This window comes from Drosophila rhopaloa, unplaced genomic scaffold (assembly GCF_018152115.1).
Source record: "Drosophila rhopaloa isolate 14029-0021.01 unplaced genomic scaffold, ASM1815211v1 contig_115, whole genome shotgun sequence".
Taxonomy (NCBI): domain Eukaryota; kingdom Metazoa; phylum Arthropoda; class Insecta; order Diptera; family Drosophilidae; genus Drosophila; species Drosophila rhopaloa.
The window spans coordinates 5,332,405-5,357,130 of record NW_025334990.1 but is presented as its reverse complement, the minus strand read 5'-3'; the positions used below and the strand labels follow the sequence as shown (position 1 = coordinate 5,357,130).

Sequence of the window (24,726 nt, the reverse complement as noted above, 5' to 3'; positions counted from 1 at the left end):
CAATCAATCTATACCTACAATCATATTTTACCTAGCTAATAAGGTGAGCGTATTAATATAATATAGTAATATATAGCTGCCTATGTTCAATTGTCACTTTGGACATATGTACATGCTAAAGACATAAGTTAACCAACGCCTAAATTTTGAATGGTACAAACAATTTTCCTATGACAAAATAATGCGTTTCTCCGAATTTGTTTTTATAGGACCATTCGTAAAGACCATTTCTATGCGTTTTATTATAAAATGCATAAACAGAGAACTGCAGTTCGAAAGGGAAAACTCTCGCTCTTGGCCCGATTTCACCACACTGTTGCCACGATCTTTCATCGGCCCATCCGGCGCTCCTGCGCTCGTTCCAAAAGCTTTTCGAGGGGGAGGGGCGGGCCGGAAAAGCAGCGGAAAAGCACGATACGCACGATCCCTAAAGCTCGGGCAAGGCCTCTTGAATGGCACCGAGTTTCCACCAAAATACTTTCAGTTGCGAGCGGACCTCTGCACGGAGTGGAACAAAATCTGAAAAGCAAAGAGTACAGTCCGCGGAAAACGTTCAATTAATAGAAGCAAGAAGCAATATATATAATCTAATTTTTCTCATCTATACCCTACATATATTTCGGCTGTATATGTATCAGTGTACCAAAAGTTGTTATACATAAAATAAATTGCGAAAGAAAGAAATACCATTATCAACTAAAAATAGTGACCGATTCTCAAAGGAATACAAAATTTAATAACGAAAAAAAATCATCAAACGACGAGAACGAATTAATTATAAAATATATAACCAAAAAAGAGCAGACACACGCCCGCATGTTCGAGTTAAGGGTTTAGAATACTGTCGACGCACCGAACCGAAGGTAGAACCGTAACCGATTCCGATTGTGAGTGAGGTGGGGGGATCGAAGCGAAGGATGACTTTCACTCGCCTCAAGACTCTTTCGCTGCTCGTGTGTGCTCTGCTGGCACTGAGTTTTCCCGGATATGTGAACGGCGGCGCTAACAACAACAAGAAGGGCTCGCAGCCAGCGGCCCCAGTTGAACCTGAGGCCGTTATCGAGGAGGTCAATGCCAAGCAGCTGGAAAAGCTCCTGGCCGACAAGGATTACGTGGCCGTCTTCTGGTGTAAGTTCCCTTTCCTTGGTTTTACGTCCGGGCATTGTTCTTTTATTGCCAGCCGACCAGCAGATCAGCCGACCGGACTCGAAATAGTAACAGAAGCCATATTATATAAATTTTCGCTAGTGAAAATTCTAAAAATTCACATACAAATGAAAATATGTGAAAAATTCGTTGCTCGAAATGTCCGAGATTTTCATTCGGTTAATTTTTTATTTTTTTTTCTATTTCTTTATTTCCCCCCATGTTGCCAGTAGTCTGTGTTGCCTTCCTTGCCCCCTTCCTATATATTTTTTTCGTTCGTGCGCTATCTTAGCGATCTGTTTATGAGTAGAGAAATCTCTCTTGGCTGTGAGAAATTGCCGTTCGCCCCAGAGTCCGCGGCAGCCTTTTATATTCTTGGTTTTTTATCTTATTTCGGCAAAATTTGTTGGCACAAAACTTACATTTCAACCAAAAAGCAGACTCACTTCCTTCCAGTGGGATACCCATTTCACAGCACTTTGTATTTATTTTAAAACACTTGCAGTCATACCGACTAATCTGTGGTGATCTATTTTGGTTTACCATTGTTTCCTCTGTAAAAATTCTATTTTATTTATCCGTTTCAAAATGATCCAAAAAAGTCGAATAAACAAACTGCTAATGGTGTATATACAATCTTTTTAACCACCTTAAAAATAGATTTGGCCTTTATGCATTGTTCGCCAATGTCAAAGTTAATAAACAAGAAAGTGATATTCGGATTGTAATATTCTTCTACATATACTTTTTTACATACACATTATCGCGATGTGTTTCATTAGCATTGGCGGCAATTCCAAAAATAATTGTTGACAATGAAAATATTTTAAATCCAAAAGCTTCAATCCCAATGTCTCTGGCCAACAAACGAAAATAACCATGCAACATCTACGCAAATGGCAACTCATTGAAAAGTTTCGGTAATCAAATCGCAGATAACTCAAAATTTTAAACGAATTCTTTTGAATTGTTGAAAGTAAACGCTATTTGTGTTATTGCAATGCATTGTGAAAATACAGAGGTCACATGGAATTGAACTTCGTACAGCAATTGAATCAATAAATTTATCATAAGAAACAGCTGCATCTGTTCCATGTTTTTGATCGCCCATTTATAACCCGTAAATAAAGAAATCAGATTCTTGGATTCGGCCAACTAGCGATTACTATTCAAGCAATGAAAGATCCCCTCGAATGGAAAGCAAAATAATCTAAATGAAAACTTCGATGTTTACTCGCCGATGCATTAATGATTCCAATTTTTGCAGTCTGGTCTGGCGTTTAACCAACCAGAACTTTTAAAAGACGTGGGCCAACAGTGGTCTTTTGTCTGCTGCAATTCATTTCCCTAATAGTGGCCGCATGAGTTTTATGAATTAATTTAGAAATTTTAGCATATTTGTTGGCAGTTGCTGCCGCATTAATAGCACCGATTGCCCTGGCGCTGCTGTCATTTCATTCATTCATTCAGCCTTATTTTCCTCTGGGCGGCCGATGATGCATCCTGCATCTAATATAGGAATGAATAATCTCTGCGGCATTTGTTTCTACTTCTGCCTGGGCTTTGAATTTTGAATTCGAATGTTAATGCTCTAGCGTCATACGGAGCAGTTGCTGGTTGTCAATTGATGTTGATATCTCCATTCGATCTAAGATACTCACGTACACGGTTTCTGCGATTTCAGATGCTCGTAGCTGCGTGACCTGTGATAAGGTTTTAGCGGAACTCGAGAAGATCGACGATGACACCGACTCCTTCGGTGTGGACTTTGTGAAAATCAACGACAAACGACTAGCCAAACAGTATGGCATCAAGAATTTCCCCGCCCTGACCTACTTCAGGTAGGTACTCATCGCCCAGTTCAGTGACACAAGACCTAATGGATACATACCACAGGGAAAAGGAGCCCATCATATACGATGGCGATCTCATGGACGAGGAGGGAGTGCTCGACTTCCTCACCTCTTTGGAGGCCATGGATCTGCCTGATCGCATCGAGGAGGTCAATTCCAAGATATTGCAGAAGATCATCGAGGACACCGACTTCGTGGCCGTTCTTTTCTGTAAGTGCGCCTGCCTTGATCTTAACACAAATATAACACTTCTGAAAATGTTTACCACTCCGAAAACTCTTATTGTCGGAGATTTGACTTGACGATGTTCTATTTCAAAGCAGTTGCAGTTTTTAGCGAACACAAACAGTTTAGCTCTCTTGTGACTAAAAATCATACAGCTAGGTATAGACTACAATCATATCTACCTATACTGTATATTCTATTAATCAATTTCTTATGCGTATGTCTGTATCTCTCTATATAAATACGTATATTAATTGTGACTAACCAAAGCTAAATGGCGGCATACCTAACATTCAATATTACTCTCTATATAAATATATCTCTTTCGGCGGAATTTCGTACACTTTCTGAGCCAATTTACATATGGACAATTTATCAATGCAAATATATTTTATCAAACGACTACAGGTCCAGATCATGAAACATGCCCGCCCAGGGTTATGGGTAAGTTTTTCGTGAACAAATACTGGGAACCTTCCTTCTTGCCCTTTCCATCTAATTACCCATTTTGAAACTTTGTTTTCCCAAAAATAATTCATTTACAATGTTTTACTCCCTCTCCGCCATAATTTTCCTGATTCCAGTAATCCAAAAATGCACACGAAAAGATTCTTCCGCAATGCCCATGATACAATATGTAAATATGTACTTTATAATTGGCTATATAACCCAAATAACCGAACAATCCAGTGTGTTGATGCTTGCTTACATGGAACGATTTAGTTGGGTTCATTTCAAGGAGAATACTCACAGCAGTACAGAGATTATGGAACTTAAGTCGATGGGACACATTGAAATCTATATTCATTTGGAAATCCTTAATCTCTTTGGCGACTAAGTCGTCAGGCAAAGTTGACGTCGTTGCCCTGGGTAAAGGACAAATTTTTAAATAGATACAATCACCAGTGTAGTAATTCTTAGTAATTTTTGTTAGAAAAACAAGATTTCTAATTTTCGCGTTCGCTATCGACCAAGGCAGACACACATATTACGTATACGTATAATAATAAACATTACAACAACAGAAGTATTGCAGATGAATGTCTGGGCTCGGCGCCAGATTATGTTTTTGTCGCCACGGCATCTCCTTATTTCCCTCTAAATCACTACTTTAACTCAAACCCTGTGATTTGAACAAGCGGTTAATTGAATAAGAAATAGATAGTCAGTTTTTCAGTTAATAAGGTATTGCATTAAACAAAATTGAATTTGGAAGAGAAAACTCTGAGAGAATTTGATTTTGTGATGGTTAGTTGGCCTTGTATAAATAATAAAAGAAAGGCAGGAATTTACCTATCGAAAATCATAAATCCAATACTCGCAGAAAATGTGGGTATATACCACTACACACACGTTGGTGTCTTGTCCAACAACAAAGTATTCTTTGCTGGCTGTCTCTTTCCGACACAGCCACCTACAATTTTAGTTTTAAAAATAGAAAACTCAAGCAGTTGGTCGGCCAACAAAATGATTTTTTCGCTGCTCTTGGTGCTGCTGTTATTTTTGCTTAATTCTGAAACAACTAACTATAGAGTGGGCATCCACATGCCGCGGTACATGTGTGAATACACATGAATATCCGCTTCACTATCTATAGGTATTTTTATCAAACGCAGACAGCATACAAAATACAAAAAGGTTTTCCTCAGCATTGAGGCGAACAGCATGTAGGTGAGAGAAGACAAGAAATTGTGGCCCATTGTACCGCCCCTGTCCATCTCTCCCCCCCCCCACCTCCTACCCCTTTCAATTGAGTTTGTATCCATCAGGGGGCTGCAGACAGACAGCACTTTTAATTGCTTTTGCATACAGCAATACATCAACTTGGCGCACTCGAGCACGAGCCGGCAATGCATGGTTATGGGCAGATCTTTAGTTGTCGCAGCCAAATGCTGATTTACATAATATACAAATACCTATATATCCGTCCCACTGCAGCTCTATAACTATATGTGTTTGGCTCTTCCCCGACTGACTTGCACTATTTTTAGTTAAATGCAACATTTGCCCATGTCTGCGGCAGGGCCAAAAATTGTTCAAGCTGTCGGAGAGAGAGATAGGAAGAGAATGAGAGTCGGAGCCTCATAAACATGTTTAATTTTCTAGATTTTTTTATATTTTTCGAAAATTGTGCAGTAAATTATGAAAAATTTGCGCGACTGAGTGTGTGCATCAGCCTTGTCACCTTGGCGACACCCACTCAACCGGTCCCGAAAAATAAATTACAGATATTTTTGGTCTGGGGAATGTTTTTCGAAACCGTGTAATTTCGAGTACCTCCGCCGGCTAACTGCATTATTCCGTAAGGGAACTGCTGTGATAAGTTGCCATTAGCATGATGGCTGTCAACCATTAAAAGACACTTACAAGTTCACCAAGAAACCACCAACAGAAATAAATATTACGTATACGCAGCGTCGGGCAGGAAAGCGAAAGCTTGCCGAAAACTCAATTACGAATGTGGTAAACCCAACGAAATGAGATAGAGGAATAGGTAAAAGGAAGGAGAGAGCTTTCCGAGAATTAATTCCTCTTTTACATTGCCACTTTTGAGTGCCTCGTTTGGATGTATGTATTTCCTTCACTCAGACAAGCACATTGCAACAGGTTGTACGCAGACAGATAGGGATGTTGTAAACAAATTGTGTAAATAAACGAATCGCCTGGGGAATGATTGGGTAACTTTGCAGTTAAATGGAATTTCCTTGCATGCACTCGCATCTGTCTTAATTGGCTCCTAATTAACCCCACAACTTACGGCCGCACGAAACATAATCCATGAATGTTGTACCAATCCGTGGGCAATTATACCCAACACCAGACCCCGTCCTGATGTTTTGTGCTCCCCTCCTCGCTTTTCGAGACGTTTGCCCCTCTGCCAGACGACCCTAATTATCTATTGTTTGCCTGATTCTATGAAACCAACTCACCAACCAGACAAACAGCAATGCCGCAAGTGCGCCAAGGCCTTGCAGGAGCTGGAGAATATCGACGACGAAGCTGATCAGCTTGGCATCGGGTTTGTGAAAATACACGACGAGGCCTTGGCCGACGAATACAATCTCGGCAGTCTGCCAGCCCTGGTCTACTACCGCCACCAGACTCCGATCATATACGAAGGTACCTCCATTCCACACCCACATTTACCTTGAAACCTCCACGACCACACAACCAACACACATCAGTATCAATCCCATGCCGAATTCGATATCCAAGTAGCTAATATCGAAACTGTGTCCTCCAGGTGAACTTCAGCGGGAGGAGGACGTCTTGGAATGGTTGGTGCAGAATAAGTCGACGGGCGATGAAGATGATGTCATTGAGGACGTCACTTCGAAGACTCTGTCGACGCTAATCAGCAATATCGACAACCTAGTTGTGCTATTTTGTATGTAGAAAAGTATTTTGCCCGGGGAAAGGCAGCAAGGCTAACCGACTGCTATTAATCTGCAGATGATCATGGAAATGACGATTCGATGACCGTGTTGGAGGAGCTAGAGCAAATCGACGACGACTGCGACAAGCATGGCATTCAGTTTGTGAAAATTGACGATGCCAAGGCGGCAGGCGATTACGGAATCGATTCGGTACGACCACAGAACGCGAGCAGTTGAAAGGCAGTCTTCCACACAAATAATGTTGTTCGATCTCCAGATTCCGGCCATTGTTTACTTTGAAAAAGAAATTCCAAATGTGTACGACGGCGATCTCATGGACGAGGAGCAGATTCTGAAATGGTTGTTGGGACAGTTGGAACGGGATGAGATCGAGGATGTCACCGACGAAATGCTCGACACAATGATCAAAGAAGGACGCGTCATTGCAGTGCTGTTCTGTAAATATTCAAATCCCAAGTCGCCACCAATTTGTTCACAAGCTGTTTTCCAGACGACAACAACGACAAGAAGTCCCAGAAAGTGCTCGAAGAGCTCGAGAACATTGACGACGAGTGCGACGCCCTGGGCATTACTTTCGTGAAGATCGACAATCCCGAGGAGGCCGTTGAATATGGCATCAATAAAGTTCCTAAACTGATATACTTTGAAAAAGGCATTCCAACTATTTACGAAGGCAATCTGGAGGACGAGGAGAAGCTCCTGAAATGGCTAACAGACCAAACGAGCTCCGATCAAATCGAGGACATCACCGACGAAATGTTGGATTTGATCATTGAGAAAATGCCCCACGTTGCTGTTCTCTTCTGTAAGTGATTCCAGGCCCCACACCTCGACTTTGTGCCGGGACCCTTGCGCACCAGACTTCTAATCTCTGTTGATATTGTACAGTTGACTTGGTGTTGTACCTCTGGGGTGTCTGCAATCGTAAATTTAACCCTTGGTCGAGTGCTCGACATGCTTTTCAGTAATAATTTTCAAAAGCGCTTAAAAAACTAATTAATCCAAACTAAACAAAAAATTAGACGACCCTCTTCGTTAAGGGTTAAGATTGGTAGACCATAGAAAAAGTGTAGATTGTAGGTTTCAAGTTACAAGTTGAGCGAAACAGCAGTTTGTTGATTATTTTCCTTCTTAGCTTCCAAAACGTAAGCCAAAATTATTGAACTAACGATCTGAAATCATCTTCGCAGACGACAAAGACCAAAAGAAATCACAGAAAATCCTCGCAGAATTGGAAAACATTGACGATGAGTGCGATCAGAATGATATAGCCTTTGTCAAGATCGATGATGACAAGGAGGCCAAAGAATGGGGTATCGATGAGATACCGTCGATTGTACTCTTTGAACGTGGCATTCCACACATCTACGAGGGTGATCTGATGAAAGAGGATGAGCTGCTTGGCTGGTTGGTGCACCAGAAGCGCTATTCCGAAATTCCCGAAGTCACTGACGAGATGAAGGACAAACTGGTCGAGAACACCGAGCACTTGGCGGTTATCTTCTGTAAGTAAACCAATTGGTAATAACCCTTACCGCTTTTGCAATGACCCCTTCCCTTCCGCAGATGACAAGGACGATAAGCAGGATATGCGCATCCTGAACGAACTTGAGAATATTGACGATGAGCTGGAGAAGGAGGGAATTGTCATTGTGCGCATCGATAACGCCGCCGAAGCTAAGGAATATGGTCTCGACCATTTGCCCGCTCTCATTTACTTCGAGAACAAGATCCCGGCCCTCTACGAGGGTGATCTGATGAACGAGGATGAGGTTCTCGAGTGGCTCCTGGTCCAGAAGAAGACGGCCACCATTGAGGAGGTGACTGATGAGATCCTGGTCAACCTGATCAACGAGCACGAATATGTCGTTGTTTTCTTCACGGGTCCCTGCGAACCTGGCGAGACCTGCGACCACACTCTGAATGCCCTGGAAAGCATCGACGATGAGTTGGACGAGGCTGGCATCATCTTCGTCACCACCGAGGATACCGGAGTCGCTAAGAAATACAATGTCAAGACCTATCCACGCCTGGTGTTCTTTAGGAACCGTGATCCACTGCACTTCACTGGAGATTTGGACGACGAAGACGAAGTGTTGGCCTGGATTACTGACGACGAAACCCTCGAAATTCCCGGAAAAATTGAGGAGGTCAATGTGAAGATGTTGGACAAGATCTTGGCTGAAAACGATCACGTTGTGGTGTTCTTCTGTAAGAAAGAGAAATAATTGATTATTCGTTTATTCTAGATCTCTTATTATCTTTCCTACTTTTATAATCTTCAGATGCTGAGGGTGATAAGAAGGCCCAGAAGATCCTTAACGAGCTGGAGAACATCGATGACGAATGCGAGGAAAAAGACATTGACTTTGTAAAGACATCCGACGATGATATTGATAAGGAATACGATCTGCCCAGTCTGCCGGCACTTGCATTTTATAGACATAAGTTTAGAACAATTTACACCGGTAAGTTCTGATACATTAATGTGAAATGCATGTAATAGGGAGAAAATGGTGATTACCTTTTGCCATTTTAAGCATTAGTATCAATAGGAACTTGACTTAATATTTTTATTTTTTAAAGGTGACCTGATGAAGGAAGAGGAAATTCTTGAGTGGGTTATTGATTTGCACGAGTCTACAGCTGATGTCATTGAATCTGTGGATCGTAAGACCCTGCAAGTTTTGATCAACGATGTTGAGCACCTGGCTGTGTTCTTCTGTAAGTCCGCCACTTGTTTATTTGAAGAAGTTCAAAGTTTACATAAATTATATTTAATACAGACGATGATGAATGCGAATCGTGTTCTGAAATCTTGGAAGAGTTGGAAAACATCGACGATGACACCGATAAGCACGGAATACAATTTGTCAAATCGAATGATGTTAAGCTTGCCCATGAAATCGGCATTTTCGCATTCCCAGCTTTGGTCTACTACGAGACCGGCGTCCCGATTATGTATGATGGTAAGTTTGCCATTTGCTTGTTTTTTAGACCACCAATATCATCTACAATTTTTTCCTTTCAGGTAATCTTAAAAATGAAAACCGTGTGCTGCAGTGGTTAGTCAATCAAAAGAGTAAGCGTCTTTCTTTTAAATGTGTTTTCTGCTTTAAACCTCACGCTCATAAGCCAAACTTTCGATACAAAGTCAGTTGAGACAAAAAAGGTTCAAAAATCAAATCAAAACAATTGATAAATCCAATATCATTTACCCGTTTCTTGCCCATGATTAAAGTACAAAACGTAATGATAATTTCTTATATAGGAAATGATGACGACGCAAGTGATGAAAAAATTCTTAAATTGCGCTATCCCAAGGAAAGCGATGAGGATAAGAGGGAAAGATTAAAGCGTCTACAGAATGTGATACGAAAAGAAAGATTACGAAAAAGTAGACGAGATAATGAGGATGAAGATGATGGGGATGAGGAAGATACAACTGGGGAGAAAAAAGATACTGATAGGGACGAAGAGGACGACGATGACGAAGAAGATAATGATAAAGACGACGAAGACGAAGATGAAGACGACGAAGACGAAGATGACGAAGATAATGACAATGATAACGAGGACGAGGAAGATAACGATGACGAGAACGGGGATGACAATGAAAATGATGACGAGGACGAAGATGACGATGAGGATGAGAAAGATAAAAATGATGAGGACGAGGATGAGGATGACGAGGAAGGGGATGATGAAGAAGATAATGGAGATAACGAGGATGGGGACGAGGATGACGAGGAAGATACTGATAAGGACGATGAGGACGAGCATGAGGATGAAGAAGATAATGGGGACGATGAGGATACAAATGATGACGATGAAGATGTAGATGAAGATGAAGATGACGATAATGCAGATGAAGATAATGAGGATGCAACTGGGGAAGAAAATGGTGACGAAGACGAGAACGAAGAAGACGAAAACGACGATGACGAGAACGACGATGACGAGAACGACGATGACGAGAACGACGATGACGAGAACGACGAAGACGAGAATGGCAAAGACGACGATGACGAAGACAATACTGACAAGGACGATGAAGATGAGAATGAGGATGAGGATGACGAAGAAGATGGGGACGACGAGGATACAAATGGGGATGACAAAGATGGAACTGGGGAGGAAGATGAGGAGGACGATGACGAAGAAGATATTAAGAGTAAACCAAAATATAGGCACACGGCCAAAGGTCGAACGATACATCGCCTTGCTGACCTTTGCTCAGGTCGGCTTATAGATGAAATAGGTAATACCTGAATGTGAGTTGCCATTGACGCACTAACTGAAGTTGTTCAATGTTTTGTCCAACCCGACTGAGATTCCGGTCCCTTTTCCACCCCACCCAAACAATCATTATTGTACACTTTGCAATGCCACAAAACACTCGACAGTTTCGACTACAGTTAATTTCATTGTCTATCTACAGACTTGGGGAAGAGGAATTCGAATAGAAATGCATTTAACAAAGGTAACCTTTCCACATTCACGTGATTTCTATATCTGTGCCGAGCGCATAGCTTCTGTGCTAAAGCAAATATCATGTGAATACAATTGGGAATACAGTCAAGCAAAAATAACAACCCACCAATACCCGTCTATGTTTTGATCCTCCTGAATGTCTAAACCTACACCCGAAGCTTTGCCCAGTTCTTAAGACAAAAGTCTTTGATGCCTCAAAAGCAAAATTAAAAGAAAAATATTAAATCATACATAGCTGACACAATGTTTGAAATTATTTAAGCAAGGAACTTTATATTTTTTTTATTTTGGAAAACGTAACTATTTCGATAATAATACAAAAAATGTGTTAATACCTATTTTGTTTGACTTATAATTTATTTTCTCATAATACTATAAGTAATCGTTATGTTTGTTTATTTATAATATTTAATAACGATCCTGCTGTTCCATAGAAAATATTTAAGCATATAAACAAAAACAACCAAAAATTCGATCAAGTGAAACGCAGTGGATTTACTGGCACACTCAGTCGAAAATGAAATGTACATCGTGGGCTTAACTCGATATTTAACGTGATTAGAAATTAAAATCAAAATCCGAAACTTGTACAGTCAGCATCAAAAGCATTTTGTCAGTTAGTAGTTTTGATATATAATTAAAAATTATATTTAAACAATTTCAAATCTCTTCCACTCATAAAGCACGCTTTTTACTCTAGAACAAAGAATCTTTCAAATCTGAAAATAATGAAAATTGAATCGAAAATCGTACTAACTGCTCTTTTTCTCTCTCTGTGGTTAAATCGGAGGTGTTTAAGAAAAGTGTTGGAAGTTAACGACTTTTATAATTCTTAGTTCTAGCCTACAATGCTGCACTTTTGTTAAAACCTTTTTTTTTATAACTTATCGTAACGAACCTTCTGTTGTTAGTAAACCAAATAAAATAAAACCAAAATCTTTTAAAATAAAACAATCTGACAAAATGTTTTTGTTTGTTTGCTCACACAGATGACGAATGTTTCTATGTTGGATTGGGTCATGACGGCCATTCAGCTAAGCGCGGCAACAATTTCGTGCCCAACGATTACAAACCATTCCAATGCTGTCCAACCAAATTGGAGAAGTCAACGAAAGTTCCTAAGATGACGGCCCAGCGGATCGGACACAGCGAGGGCGATCAGGGCAAGCGTCCAGGCGTTGGCGGCGGCAACTTCCAGTTCGCCGGCTCGGCATCCACATCCACCACGACCGGCAAGTCGGCCAGCAAGCCGGCGGCGACCAAGAAGCAGGCCAAGGTCTCCAAGGACACCGATGACGATGACGAGGACGACGACGACGAGGAGAAGCCCCTGGTCAAGGTGTCGTATGCCAACAAGCGCTCGGGAGGAAGCAACAAGCCGCAGGCGGGCAAGAAGCCGGTAGCCAAGGGAAAGGACAATGACGACGAGTCCCAGGAGGTGGAGAAGGTGTCCAAGCAGAAGGCGTCGAAGAAGTCCGGCAAGCTGAATGTGAAAACCGGTACGTAGTCCTTGGACCCTCGGACTAGACATCGTAGTCACTTAGCATTATGAAACACAAGTCAAGACAATATCCATTTAAAGTCGAACTCATTGTCCTGTGCCCATTCTCAGACATATACAGACTCACGCACAATTTGGTCGTTACCTTATTTGTTTATTTCTCTTCTCTTTTCTCTCTCTTGTGTCTTGCAGGCATTAATTTTTTCCAAAATCGACTAAAAAATTTGTATGATATCATTTTTCAGGATATCTCTCTGTGGGAGTAAGGCAACAATTGTAACTGAATGTGGATATCCACAGACAGTTAGATAGTGATTGTATGATTGAATGATATGCCATACTAAAGTAGCACGTATACGCACTGTTGTCAACCGATAAAAACAAATATCAAACCAAAACCAAACCAAAACCAACTCAATCCTGTATAGCCACGAAAAGAACCTTCAATGACAGGTTTCTATAATTAAATGTACATCATCTATGTGTGACTGCAAAAGACATCAACTATGACAAGAACCAACTGAATAACTGAATTCGTATGGCTGTGTGTCCGTAAAAATGAGGTCCCTCCTCACTAACCTTGAAATGCCCGGTGCACTACTATTATATCAAATACTCATTCATCCCCAGTGCCTGATCAGATCATTGTCCACACATTTCTAAGCCGCAACACAATAATCGTTGTTCCACGTTGAGAAGATCTACGAGTAGCAGAATCACACAAAGCCCAACATAATTACAAATTAATCAAGAACTAGAAAAAAACGTACTAACTTAAACTTTGTTGATACTTTCACTTAACTATTTTCAAGAGGGGCCGCATCGCCAAAGTGGACCCCGGATCTATAACTAAACTAAACCAATCATTTGTTGCATTTTGTCAACGGATTTCAACAAACTTTGTTCAAACTAAAAGCAATTACTTCAACAAACAACTATCAAACTTCTGAGAACTTTCACTTGTATATTTAGCCAGCAAACTTTGTTATTAACAATTCAATCGGCCATTGTCTATTGTCAATAACAAGCGCCTAATCTTTTTTGATACTACTTCTTTTTGTCACAATATACAATTTACATTGTAGTTAGTCTAATTTTAACAAGAGCCAAAGCAAATAAAACAAAACGAAACGAAACGAACAAACGGATAAAATATTTTTTGAAACAATTTACACATGACAGTGCCCAACTGTTAACTATTTTAACTGAAACGTGTAACGATGAGAGCTTTCTACAGTTTTTCATGATAACAACATTTAGAGCCACTAGCCAATATACTGTGTAACCAGAGATTTTTATCAAATATGTTGCAGCTCACACGCCGTATACTTAATTTTGTTGTATATTTATGAAAACGAAAATCCAATATTTCTCGCAGAACAATGGCCTCGCATCCAATGTAGCTCGCCAATTTGTTTCATTTGTTTTCTTCTGAGAGCGATACCTGTACCGCTCGCTGTTGTTTTTGTTATCGGTATTTACAAAATATCGAATTATAAATCTTTATCATTATGTTTTCTTAAGCTAAAGTCTATCACTCTACACGCAATTGTAACTAAATCCAACATATATGTAAACAAATTTTGTTGAACAGCAGCAGTTAAGTCAAGATCAAGCGAATGTATTTTTGTCAAACAAATTTTCAAAATGAAAATTTTGTCAGATTGTAAGAAGCAAACGCAAATCAAACTGAAAGCACTTTTGTAAACATAATAACTGAAAGAAATTGTAAGAATATTCAATAAAAACCATCCAACTCAATACGATTAGGTTCTCTTATTTAAAAATTATGAAAATCCATTTGTTGAAATTCAGAATTTCTTTGATTTAAATAATTTCAAACACAAAGTCCATAAAAATGCTATAAATATGTTTAAAAAACCTTGAAGATGTATTGAGGCAATTATATGTTTTGTCAAATGGAACTCTCCCCTTCTGAAAAGAAATGTCTCAATTTGAATCATAGGCAGCAAAATGTGGCCATTAAAAATGGCCTGTTGGGGATTTGGCAAATTTCCCATTTCGCATTTCTTTTGGGCGGGGGTTAAAATAAACAAAACGATCATTTATTTTGTATACACATTCAAGATTAAATCTGGTGATTGATTGACAAACTGCAGCCAACAGGTATGTGCCACCAAATGGATAATAAGCCAAACATATTTCTGTTCAATCTAATTATAATTGCTTCTAACGATATTATCAATTTTACACATAGGCAACATTGCAAGCAATCAGGATGTCTTCAACTGGATACTCGAACAGAAGGCCGACCAGAGCATACAGCTAATTAATCGTGATGAACTCTTCGAGTATATAGGCACCAAAGACTTTTTAGCGGTTGTTTTTTGTAAGTATAATCTGGGGACAGTGTTTTAGGTAAAAGCTAAGGAATCTAGGAAATACTATTATTTAAATCGCGCCCACTAAAAACTGTAACTGCCCAAAAACACAAGCCAAACTATAATTCTACAGGATAAGTTTAAAAGGAACGCCATATACCGTCACTACTAATGCGTTTGGGAAAACGATTTTAATTGCAGACAAGGAAGATGATCCCGACTCGCCACGAGTGCTACGGCACATCGAACTAATCGACGATGAGGCTGCCGAATATGGCATTTATATAGTGAAAATGCACGACAAGCTGATGGCCAAGAAGTACGGATTCAGGAATCCCCCGGGTCTCACATATTTCCGGAAGGGCAAGTACATTAACTACGATGGCGACATCGACGACGAGGAGGAGGTACTTGACTGGCTGACCAGCCCTGCCAACATGGAGATGACCGACCACATCGAACAGGTCAACCGCAAGATGTTCGAGAAGATCCGCAAGAACTCCGACTACGTGGCGGTGATATTCTGTAAGTCCTGAATATGCAGACTAAGTGGACTTATGTCGAATCACCTACTCCTAATCCAATCTCAGATAGCGATGAGTGCAAGCAGTGTCCTCGCGTTTTGGCCGAGGTGGAGCACATAGACGACGAAGCGGATAAGGCGGGAATCGACTTCGTCAAAATTGACGACAAGCAAATGGCCAAGGAGTACGGAGTGTTTGCCTTGCCAGCCATCGTCTTTTTCAAGCCTACGTCCAAGGAGCCAGTTATATACGCCGGTAGGAGTCCTTTATTGGGTCACAAAGCACTGTCTACATCACCTTCTTTCCAGGTGATCTTTACGAAGAAGAACAGATCCTCACTTGGCTGATCACGCAAAAGGATCCAAGTGGAGATGTTATCGAAGATCTCGAAGGCGAAAGACTCGTTCATCTGATTGAAGAGTCTGGCTCCATAGCCGTATACTTCTGTAAGTTTTCAGCAGGAAGCGCTCTCTGATTTGTACGCTGATGAATACTCAATATCTCTGAGGAATAAGGTTTTAATTGCTGCAATCGGTTTGGTGATATCAATTCGCATAGAGTACCATGTCCAAATTGATGTTCATTTCACATTCGGTCTATCATGGATTTCAGTGTCTCAAAAAGCTAAATTTAGTCGTGTAAACAATTAACATTCTGTTGCATTTGCGTTTTACGTACTTAAACGGATTGATAATCACGCTTTTGCGCAAAAAGTTTGCAGCAAACGTTGTGTAATTGTAGTTAACCCATTAGATCAATCTAGTTTAAGCCTTTTATCAGCGCTCTGTGTATCTAACCAAACAAGACTTTATTTATATTTCTATTTACGACTGTGCTCTCTGAAATCTGAAACCGAACCACACAAAATCGATACCCCAAACGTAGGGAACAAGACAAAGTGCGACATTTGCAATTCGAAAGCGGCGCGCAAGGCGCGTCTGAAAAAGGAGCGAGATCAGCACCAGCAGGAGGGCGGAGCAGCCAGCGCCGCTGCCGCCTTCGGCAGTGAGGCAGATCCCTCCGAGGCAGCCGCCGGGGGGGCGGAGGATTCGCCGGCGGCAGGTGGTCCTGAGGGGGATTCGGCGCCGGCCTCTGCAGCCGCTCCACCGGACGCATCGACGGGCAAACAAGAGGATGGTAGTCCACCTTTCTGTATAGAACTCGTGCAACTGGAATGAGTCCAAGAATGTTTAACCACATAACCCAACACAATCAGAAACCAATAGCAATCGCACACACTATACACACTATACCGCCTTGTACAGAGAATGTAAAAACCCAATTGAATCCAGAATCTCCACCCGAAACTTGCTCTATCTCTCTGTTGCTCTGACTCTTTCTCTATATATATCTGTCCAACCCGAAACCTCCTTTGTATTCTCAACGTTAGCTGTTGTCTTCCCGATCCCTGATTAGATTCTTTCCTTTGTATTCTGTTTATGTACTAGCCTGATCCATTGACATGTATTTATCATTATAATTGCTGATTCCACCACTGAAAATAAATTAACCTGATGTTTAATAAATCCCCTTTTTTTGTACAGAAAGTTCTTGGTGAACTTAAAACTGTGTCAGTGGAATCAGGACTTATGAAATGTACTATAGTTGTTTACTATCTCATATACCCCTTCAACTTCTGCCGTGCTTCAGTTCACATAAGTGTAGTGCTTGCTGTAGTACCCTGTATTGCCCCTCCTCGTGTATAGTGCTTGTTTAATAATTAGATATTCCCCAACCCCAATTTGACATCCAGATGCGGATGGCTGTGAGCAGTGCACCAAAGTGCTGGAGGAACTGGAAAACATTGACGACGACTGCGACAAGCATGGAATTACCTTCGTAAAGACCAGGGACTTCTCTGTGGCCGATGGCTACGGAGTGCACGAGTATCCGGCTTTGGTCTACTTCGAAGGAGGAATACCCAACGTTTTTGAGGGTAAGGCAGACCCCAAGCCCTGTGTGGTAACTCCACTTTAACAAAATCATTTCTTCCAGGCGAACTCAGCGAAGAGGAGGAGGTGCTTCAGTGGCTCATCACTCAAAAGACAGAGGATCGCATCGAGTTAATCACTCGGCAAATGCTGGAGACAATGGTGGAGGAGACCCAGTATCTGGCCGTGTACTTCTGTGAGTAGCTCCTAGCGATTGGGCCTAGTCTCGATTGGCCAACTGTTTCCCATCACTTTCTCATGATCTCACACATTCTGAATTGTTGTATCCCCCGCCCCAAACTGCACACAACATAAACCACAAAAACTTATCCCTGTCTGAAACCAAAACCTGAACCGTACCGTCCTCAGTGCCACCTGAGCGCAAAGGAAAGCAACCCGCTTTCTGCCGCAGTTTCTGCTCCCCCTCTAGTCTTGTAGAAAGCAACCTGACCACCACCAAATCCACAAAACACTCATCCAGCCAATTCGTACAAAACTACATCTCACGTAAAAGAAAACGTATCGAAAAACAAGGTATTCCTTCCGTATTCCGTGTGCACAAAATAAGCAACTCCCAAGCTCCGAATGCGCATGTTCGATTGAGCTCTAACCACTTCTAACCTTCTATAGGAGCTCTTTTCCATGTCCAGACTCGATTCTTGACTGCACTTAACCAGGCTTCCAACGTATTACGACCAAACTAAATTAGATTTCTTTCGCCTTTCATTCGCTGTAAAATATTTGAGTTCAGAAACGGATCATATTTTATTTCGGATTTGCTGAAATTCACTGGGATTTAGTTTGGACGGGAATACCTTTTTGTTACGGCGTTTTCTTTGCCTCTCACACTTTCGCTAACCTATTCTTATGCTTGGCACTAAATATTAATATAAGTTTTTAATAAATAACTAACTTTCTACTTATTTTCGGCAGACAAAATCAACTGCAATATATGCGACCAGATATTAGAGGGCTTGGAACTGATCGACGACGAATGCGATGTGTTTGGTATTCATATGGTCAAGATACAAGATCCGCAGTTGGCCAAGCGTTATTCGATCAAGACCTTCCCGGCTTTGGTTTATTTCAGGTAAAGATTACGTTTTTATAAATTTGGAATTATTAGCCAACTCTATTTATACGCAGAAATGGAAATCCCTTGCTTTTTGAGGGCGACCTGCAAAACGAGCAGTCGGTTTTGGAATGGCTCATCGATGATGACAACCGTGAGTTGGCCGATGAAATCGAGGAGGTCAACGAGCGCATGTTGGATCGTCTGATGGCCGAGTCCACCCTTTTGGTAGTGTTCTTTTGTGAGTAGTTTACCTAAAATAAGTACAAAATCAGGTCTTAAGGCTCGTCACATTTAGATGACGATGACTGTGCCGAGTGCGAGGAGATTTTGGAAGAACTGGAGGAGATTGATGGCGAGGCCGATATGTTTGGCATTGACTTTGTAAAGATTGCCAGTATGCAGGCAGCCAAGACATACGAAATTGTCAATATACCTTCCCTGGTATATTTCCGGTAGGTTGTGTACAGCACTGATAGAGAAGTTTTTTAAATCATTAAATAATAATTTAGAAAACAAGTGCCCGTCCTTTATGATGGAGATTTGCATCAACACGATAAGGTTATTACCTGGCTGACGTCACAAGATGTATTCGAAATCAAAAACGAAATAGAAGAGGTCAATCGGAAGATGCTTGACAAACTACTCGAAGAGAATGAGTTTTTAGCCGTGTTCTTCTGTGAGTAGTAAAAAATCATTTCAAAAGGGTTATATTTGTTAACCAGAAAACCAACATTCTATTTAGATGAACACAATCAGCCGGACAGTACCGCAGCTTTGGAGAAACTGGAAAATATTGACAGCGAGACTGATAATTTGGACATAACCTTTGTTAAGATGGCCGACTCACGCTATGCCAAGAAATGGGGTGTTACCAAGCTGCCAGCCATGGTCTACTTCCGCCGACGCTTCCCCAGCATATATAGGGGTAAGTCGGGGACTTGATCCGAAAGAAGAAACCTCCATAACAGCAATTTGATATATTTCCAGGCGATCTTCTATCTGAAGACGAGGTGCTGGAGTGGCTGCGCAAGAACCGCTTCCGCCAACCGGAACTAAACATCTTCATGTATGCCCTGATTGCTCTGGCGGTGGCCTTCATGGTCTATACCGCGTTCCTGCTGCAGTGCTTCAAGCCGGCACCACCACCCCCCGTTCAGCACCCCAAGCAGTCGTGAATGGGCTAGGCCAGGGGAAATTGGCAGCAAGTACTGAACCATGTTGAATGGCTATCAACTACAATGAAGGGTTTTCGACAAGAGACACACTAAACGAGCGAATCAAACTTGAAATGATAATCCAAAATCACAATCATACACGCATAAATATGTACATTAAACTATCATCCAATCGTCTAAATTAGACGCCGATAAAAAACCGTGCTCGGTGGGCTAAGATATGCCCCAAGCTAATGACGATCCATTGCTTTAGAAATATCTTTTGAGACAGCTTGATAACTTCAACAAACTCTGATACTTCCATATATATCAACACTCACATATACCATACTCACATCAATATAGAATTCATTTGTCTTCACACCCGTGTACGTCATGAACAATCAATTAAAGAAGAACACACTCAAGTCATAGTAATTACTTTAAAGTTACATTTAAATGCCATAATATTGTGTAATAAATGCCAATAATAATTTTTACAGTAAAACAATTACGGCCTATTATAATTAATAATAAACTTTTGGATGATGTACGGAAGAGTTATTATTTATCCGTAAAGAGATAGAAAGGTGACAAAAAAAAGATCAGATTTTTTACATTTTATACGCTATGGAAAACAAAAGCATTAGCGTTTAATGCATTTTAAAAAGGAAGTGTTTAGTTTTTTAAATGATAACAAAAATGTATGTTATTAATTATATATTTACTTTGTCTTTGGGGTGCTAAAAAAAAACTACAAAACAAAGTCCTGGCTTATAATTGAATACCGGTGCTTAAAAAAAAAACAAAATTTAAATTCCTGACAGTCCCACGAACTACTGATTTATTTTTTATTTGTCACATTTAATAAGTGACACGATATATAAATACTTTTATATATCCACTTGTGTTGTAAAACATTTACGGCTTAATGTACTCAATAAATTATTAAAAGATACTCGCGAATGATTTATTTCACAATATTTCACAGATAGTCACCTCCCGAGAACTTAATCTAACTCACAAGCTGTGTTAGTACTGACCAGTTCTAACGATAACTCAATTTTGAAGTTATCAGGTGAAACTGTCGGCCTCACAAAATGATAGCGCCTAGATTCCTGGGTGCACAGGGCTTTAACTGGCGTTGGCAACTAAATATTTGTTTTCGCCAACTGAATTTTCAGATCGAAAACTTCCATTGACATACTAATGCAGAAAAACAGAGCGATGACCTCATATACTAGAAGTAATGGGAAGTACACGAAAGCAATAACAAGTGCTTATACGAAAAGAATGATAATGTTCCTAAAGTTATCATGCCGAAATTTTACCTCAAACCTTTTGCTTAAGCTACTACACACTTAACCCCTAAGCCCTTAATATGAGTAAATATTTGCCAATTTACTGATATCTTTAACTAGATATCAAGTCCAACTATAAAAACTGAATGGCTAGATATTGGGTTCAGTTATTTCATTTGCAATGGCAGACCAACACTTAATGGTGGCCAAAATCGTGGCCATTGTGGTGCTCCTGCTGGTCACCCTGGTCTTCTGCTTCATTCCCTACCTCCTGGATCGATTCTACAAGTGGACGAAAAGTCCGGAGAACAATGCCAGGGAGTTCAAGGTGGTGCTGTGCCTGCTCAACTTCGGCGGTGGGGTTCTAATAGCCACCACCTTCATCCACATGCTGCCAGAGGTGGTCGAGGTGGTGAGTGCTCTTCAGGATTGTCGGATGCTAGTGCCCACTCCGTTCGGCCTTCCGGAGGTCCTGCTCTGTACCGGCTTCTATTTGATGTATTGCATCGAGGAAACCATGCACTTTGTGGTGCGAAGACGGCAACAAAGGAAGCTCCGGGAGGTGGAGACAATCAAGGAGTCGGACGTGGAGGTGGTAGTCCAATCTGAAGAAGCACTAAAAGAGCCCAACTGGCTTCGCGGCCTGGGCATCATCGTGGCACTCTCCTTGCACGAACTCTTTGGCGGAATGGCCATCGGCTTGGAGATGAGTGTGAGCACGGTGTGGTTCATGACCGGAGCCATCGCTGTCCACAAACTCGTGCTGGCCTTCTGCATCGGCATGGAGATCATGATGGCCCACACCCGGTGGCTACTTGCCGTCGTTTACCTCCTGATCTTCTCGATAGTAACCCCCATTGGCGTGGGCATTGGCATTGCGGTCAGCGAATCTGCGACGGCAAATCAACCGAGCACGGTCTCCGGAATCCTGCAGGGACTCGCTTGCGGCACTCTGATCTACGTGGTCTTCTTCGAAATAGTGGCCAAAAACCATGCCGGCTTAAGGGTCCTTCTCTCATCGATAGTGGGATTTGTCCTGATGTTTGGTCTCCAGATAGCCAGTAAGTGCACTCGCAAGCCCTTGATAATAGCAATTCAAAAGCTACTCTCTTTATTCCAGTTGGAGAAGCAAAAGGCAAGAGCCATTTCACGTGCCCCTAGGGGATATGGGAATATTTATAAGGGTTTTGAATTTAACTGGAGACACGACAACGTCCAACTAAGTTACTGAAGCTTAAATCTCCCTATCAAAACAAATGAAAAGAATAATAGCATCGGAATCCAAAGCCTAAATATTCATGTACATTAGTTTTGAAATAAACCTCTATCTGCCCGTATTTAAATATTTTCGGTTTCTAAAGCCAGAATAAGAATATATCTATTTATGATCGCAGTGTGAAATATGTTTGTAAACAACTTTGTTTCCAAATTGTAAATGTTATATTAAATTAATCTTAAATTACTTGTGTAGTTCCAGAGATCCTGGACAGCCGAAAGAAAGCTTTGACTCCACTATAATATCTTCGTTCTATATTACCAAGACAGCCTTTATAAAAATTACCTATATATACCGAATTGAGGAGTAAGTCAGTCACTGCAACTACATCCCAATAAATATCAAATTTAAAACAATCTCTAAAAATTCGTTGTATATTTTTTAATCGACAGAAATAAATGTTCTCAGTGTATCAATTAAATTGAAGATAACACAATTAAAGCAATACTTCCGAAATTGCCGCACATTACACAACTCCTTTCAAACGTTAAATTTGCCGGGAGCTCCATACTATAGTTCGGTTATCGGTGACTTTGATGAAAGCCACCTGTTCGTGGGACTGCGAATGAGATAACTAATACTATGTTGTCTACGCCGTGAATCCGCGTATCAATCAGCGATCAGATTTCAATCACTGCCCGCTGATATATAACTGCCGATATAAACCATTAGTTTGGTCGTGAATTCCAGCCAGGTTAGTCGACACTCGAAGTTCGTGACGAAAAGATGGACGGTGCAGGGAGTATGTCGAAGGAGCAATCGCAGAATGGGGATCGCCAATCCCTGCTGGTGGCCAAAATAGTCGCCATGGTGGTGCTCGTGGTGATCACCGTGCTCTGCGGCAGTCTGCCTTACGTCCTGAACCGCTGCTTCCAGTGGACCAAGCAGAGTCCGGAGGAGACCCGATCCTCGGCTGTGGTGCGGTGCCTGCTCTTCTTCGGCGGCGGCGTGCTCATCTGCACAACCTTCCTGCACATGCTGCCCGAGGTGATCGAGGTGGTCGAGGCTCTCCAGCAATGCGGATCACTCGCCCAGACGCCCTTCGCCCTGACGGAAATGCTGCTCTGCACCGGCTTCTTCCTGATGTACGCCCTGGACGAGCTGATGACCAACTTGGTGCGACGCCACCAGCGGAAGCTCAGCCGCAAGGAGTCGGTGGCCAGTCTGGCCTTCGAAAGGGGACGCAGCATCCGGCACAGTGTTCTACTCAAGAATGAGGAGAAGGCCACGCCCCCGCAACAGGAAGTTAAGGAGCTGGAACCTCAGCCGCCAAAGGATCACCACGGCCACTCGCATATGCCCGTGCCATCCGGCGAGGGATCCGGATCCTCTGCCAGGGGGCTGGGCATCATCCTTGCCCTGTCCCTCCACGAACTGTTCGAGGGCATGGCCATCGGACTGGAGGGCACTGTAAGCACGGTGTGGTTCATGTTCGGAGCGGTGGCCGCCCACAAGCTGGTGCTGGCCTTCTGCGTGGGAATGGAGCTCCTGGTGGCCCGCACCCGCAGCTCGCTGGCCATCGTGTACCTGGTGACCTTCTCCATTGTGACGCCCATTGGTATCGGCGTGGGCCTGGGCATCAGCCAGCAGGTGGCTGCTGGTCAGCCCAGTCTGCCCTCCGGAATCCTCCAGGGCATCGCCTGCGGCACCCTGCTGTATGTGGTCTTCTTCGAGATCCTCACCGAGAGTCACGCAGGATGGAGAGCTCTTATCGCCGCCGTGGCCGGATTCTCCCTGATGTTTGGCCTGCAAATACTGTGTAAGTGATAACCGTGTGAGAAGTGGCAGTTCCCTAGGCACCTGAAATACTCTGGGGATCAGGGTGACAACTGACATATATATTAATTTACGATTACTTTTTCCTCTCTTTTTCAGCCGACGAGGCGGAGGGCGATGATAGCTACACCTGCCCCTAGATTTTGACTCACCACTTCAGTATTATTATTACCTTAAGCTATATTTTGCGGTAGATATGCATTTATTAGGTGTACGCATTATTTATCACTAAAATAAAGTATTAACAAAATAGGCTTTAAGAAATGGATTTTGCATTTGGACTCCCAAGAAAAGGGTGTAATAAGACATTTTTATAAATGAAGTTTTGGAAAAAATAGAATAAATCAGATTCTAAAGTGACACTTTTCTAAATGATTGTTGGTTTAATTCTACAAAAATCTGTGTTTTTAACTTGGTTTGGATTTTGGGTTCGATTTTTCGTCATTATACCCTTGCAGAGGGTATTATAATTTTGGTCAAAAGTGTGCAACGCAGTGAAGGAGACATCTCCGACCATATAAAGTATATATATTCTTGATCAGGATCACCTCCTGAGTTGATATAGCCATGTCCGTCTGTCCGTCTGTCCGTCTGTCTGTCCGTCTGTCTGTTTCTACGCGAACTAGTCTCTCAGTTTTAAAGATATCGAATTGAAACTTTGCACACACCCTTCTTTCCTTTGCACGCAGTATATAAGTCGGAACGGCCGGGATCGGCCGACTATATCCTA

The 24,726-nt window shown here is 41.8% G+C and overlaps 3 protein-coding genes across 21 annotated transcripts; all 3 read left to right on the top strand.

Annotated features, from left to right (window-relative positions):
- Positions 1–491: 491 nt before the first annotated feature.
- On the top strand, positions 492–20,194 carry LOC108053463 (FK506-binding protein 5). 19 transcript variants are annotated; one of them, XM_017136104.1, is made up of 28 exons: positions 492–1,128; positions 2,831–2,987; positions 3,043–3,209; positions 3,633–3,668; positions 6,162–6,344; positions 6,469–6,612; positions 6,678–6,811; positions 6,879–7,059; positions 7,113–7,427; positions 7,813–8,127; positions 8,189–8,833; positions 8,908–9,090; positions 9,209–9,346; positions 9,409–9,591; positions 14,836–14,967; positions 15,161–15,484; positions 15,550–15,738; positions 15,792–15,929; positions 16,369–16,620; positions 17,237–17,419; positions 17,479–17,610; positions 17,784–17,948; positions 18,348–18,504; positions 18,561–18,727; positions 18,785–18,941; positions 18,999–19,165; positions 19,232–19,414; positions 19,477–20,194. In XM_017136104.1, exons 1-28 carry the CDS (start codon positions 918–920, stop codon positions 19,662–19,664), a joined length of 5,526 nt encoding a protein of 1,841 aa, XP_016991593.1. In that variant the 5' UTR covers positions 492–917; the 3' UTR covers positions 19,665–20,194. The 19 variants fall into 19 exon arrangements, with proteins under 19 accessions (XP_016991593.1, XP_016991594.1, XP_016991597.1 ...); XM_017136105.1 differs by lacking the exon at positions 3,633–3,668; XM_017136108.1 differs by lacking the exon at positions 16,369–16,620.
- A 931-nt stretch (positions 20,195–21,125) lies between these two features.
- LOC108053465 (zinc transporter ZIP1) lies at positions 21,126–22,142 on the top strand. The gene is made up of 2 exons (XM_017136125.1): positions 21,126–22,005; positions 22,065–22,142. The coding sequence occupies exons 1-2, from the start codon at positions 21,126–21,128 to the stop codon at positions 22,103–22,105; spliced, it is 921 nt and encodes a 306-aa protein (XP_016991614.1). The 3' UTR covers positions 22,106–22,142.
- A 489-nt stretch (positions 22,143–22,631) lies between these two features.
- On the top strand, positions 22,632–24,319 carry LOC108053462 (zinc transporter ZIP1). Its single transcript, XM_017136103.2, has 2 exons — positions 22,632–23,979; positions 24,096–24,319. The coding sequence occupies exons 1-2, from the start codon at positions 22,947–22,949 to the stop codon at positions 24,134–24,136; spliced, it is 1,074 nt and encodes a 357-aa protein (XP_016991592.1). The 5' UTR covers positions 22,632–22,946; the 3' UTR covers positions 24,137–24,319.
- Positions 24,320–24,726: the final 407 nt, after the last annotated feature.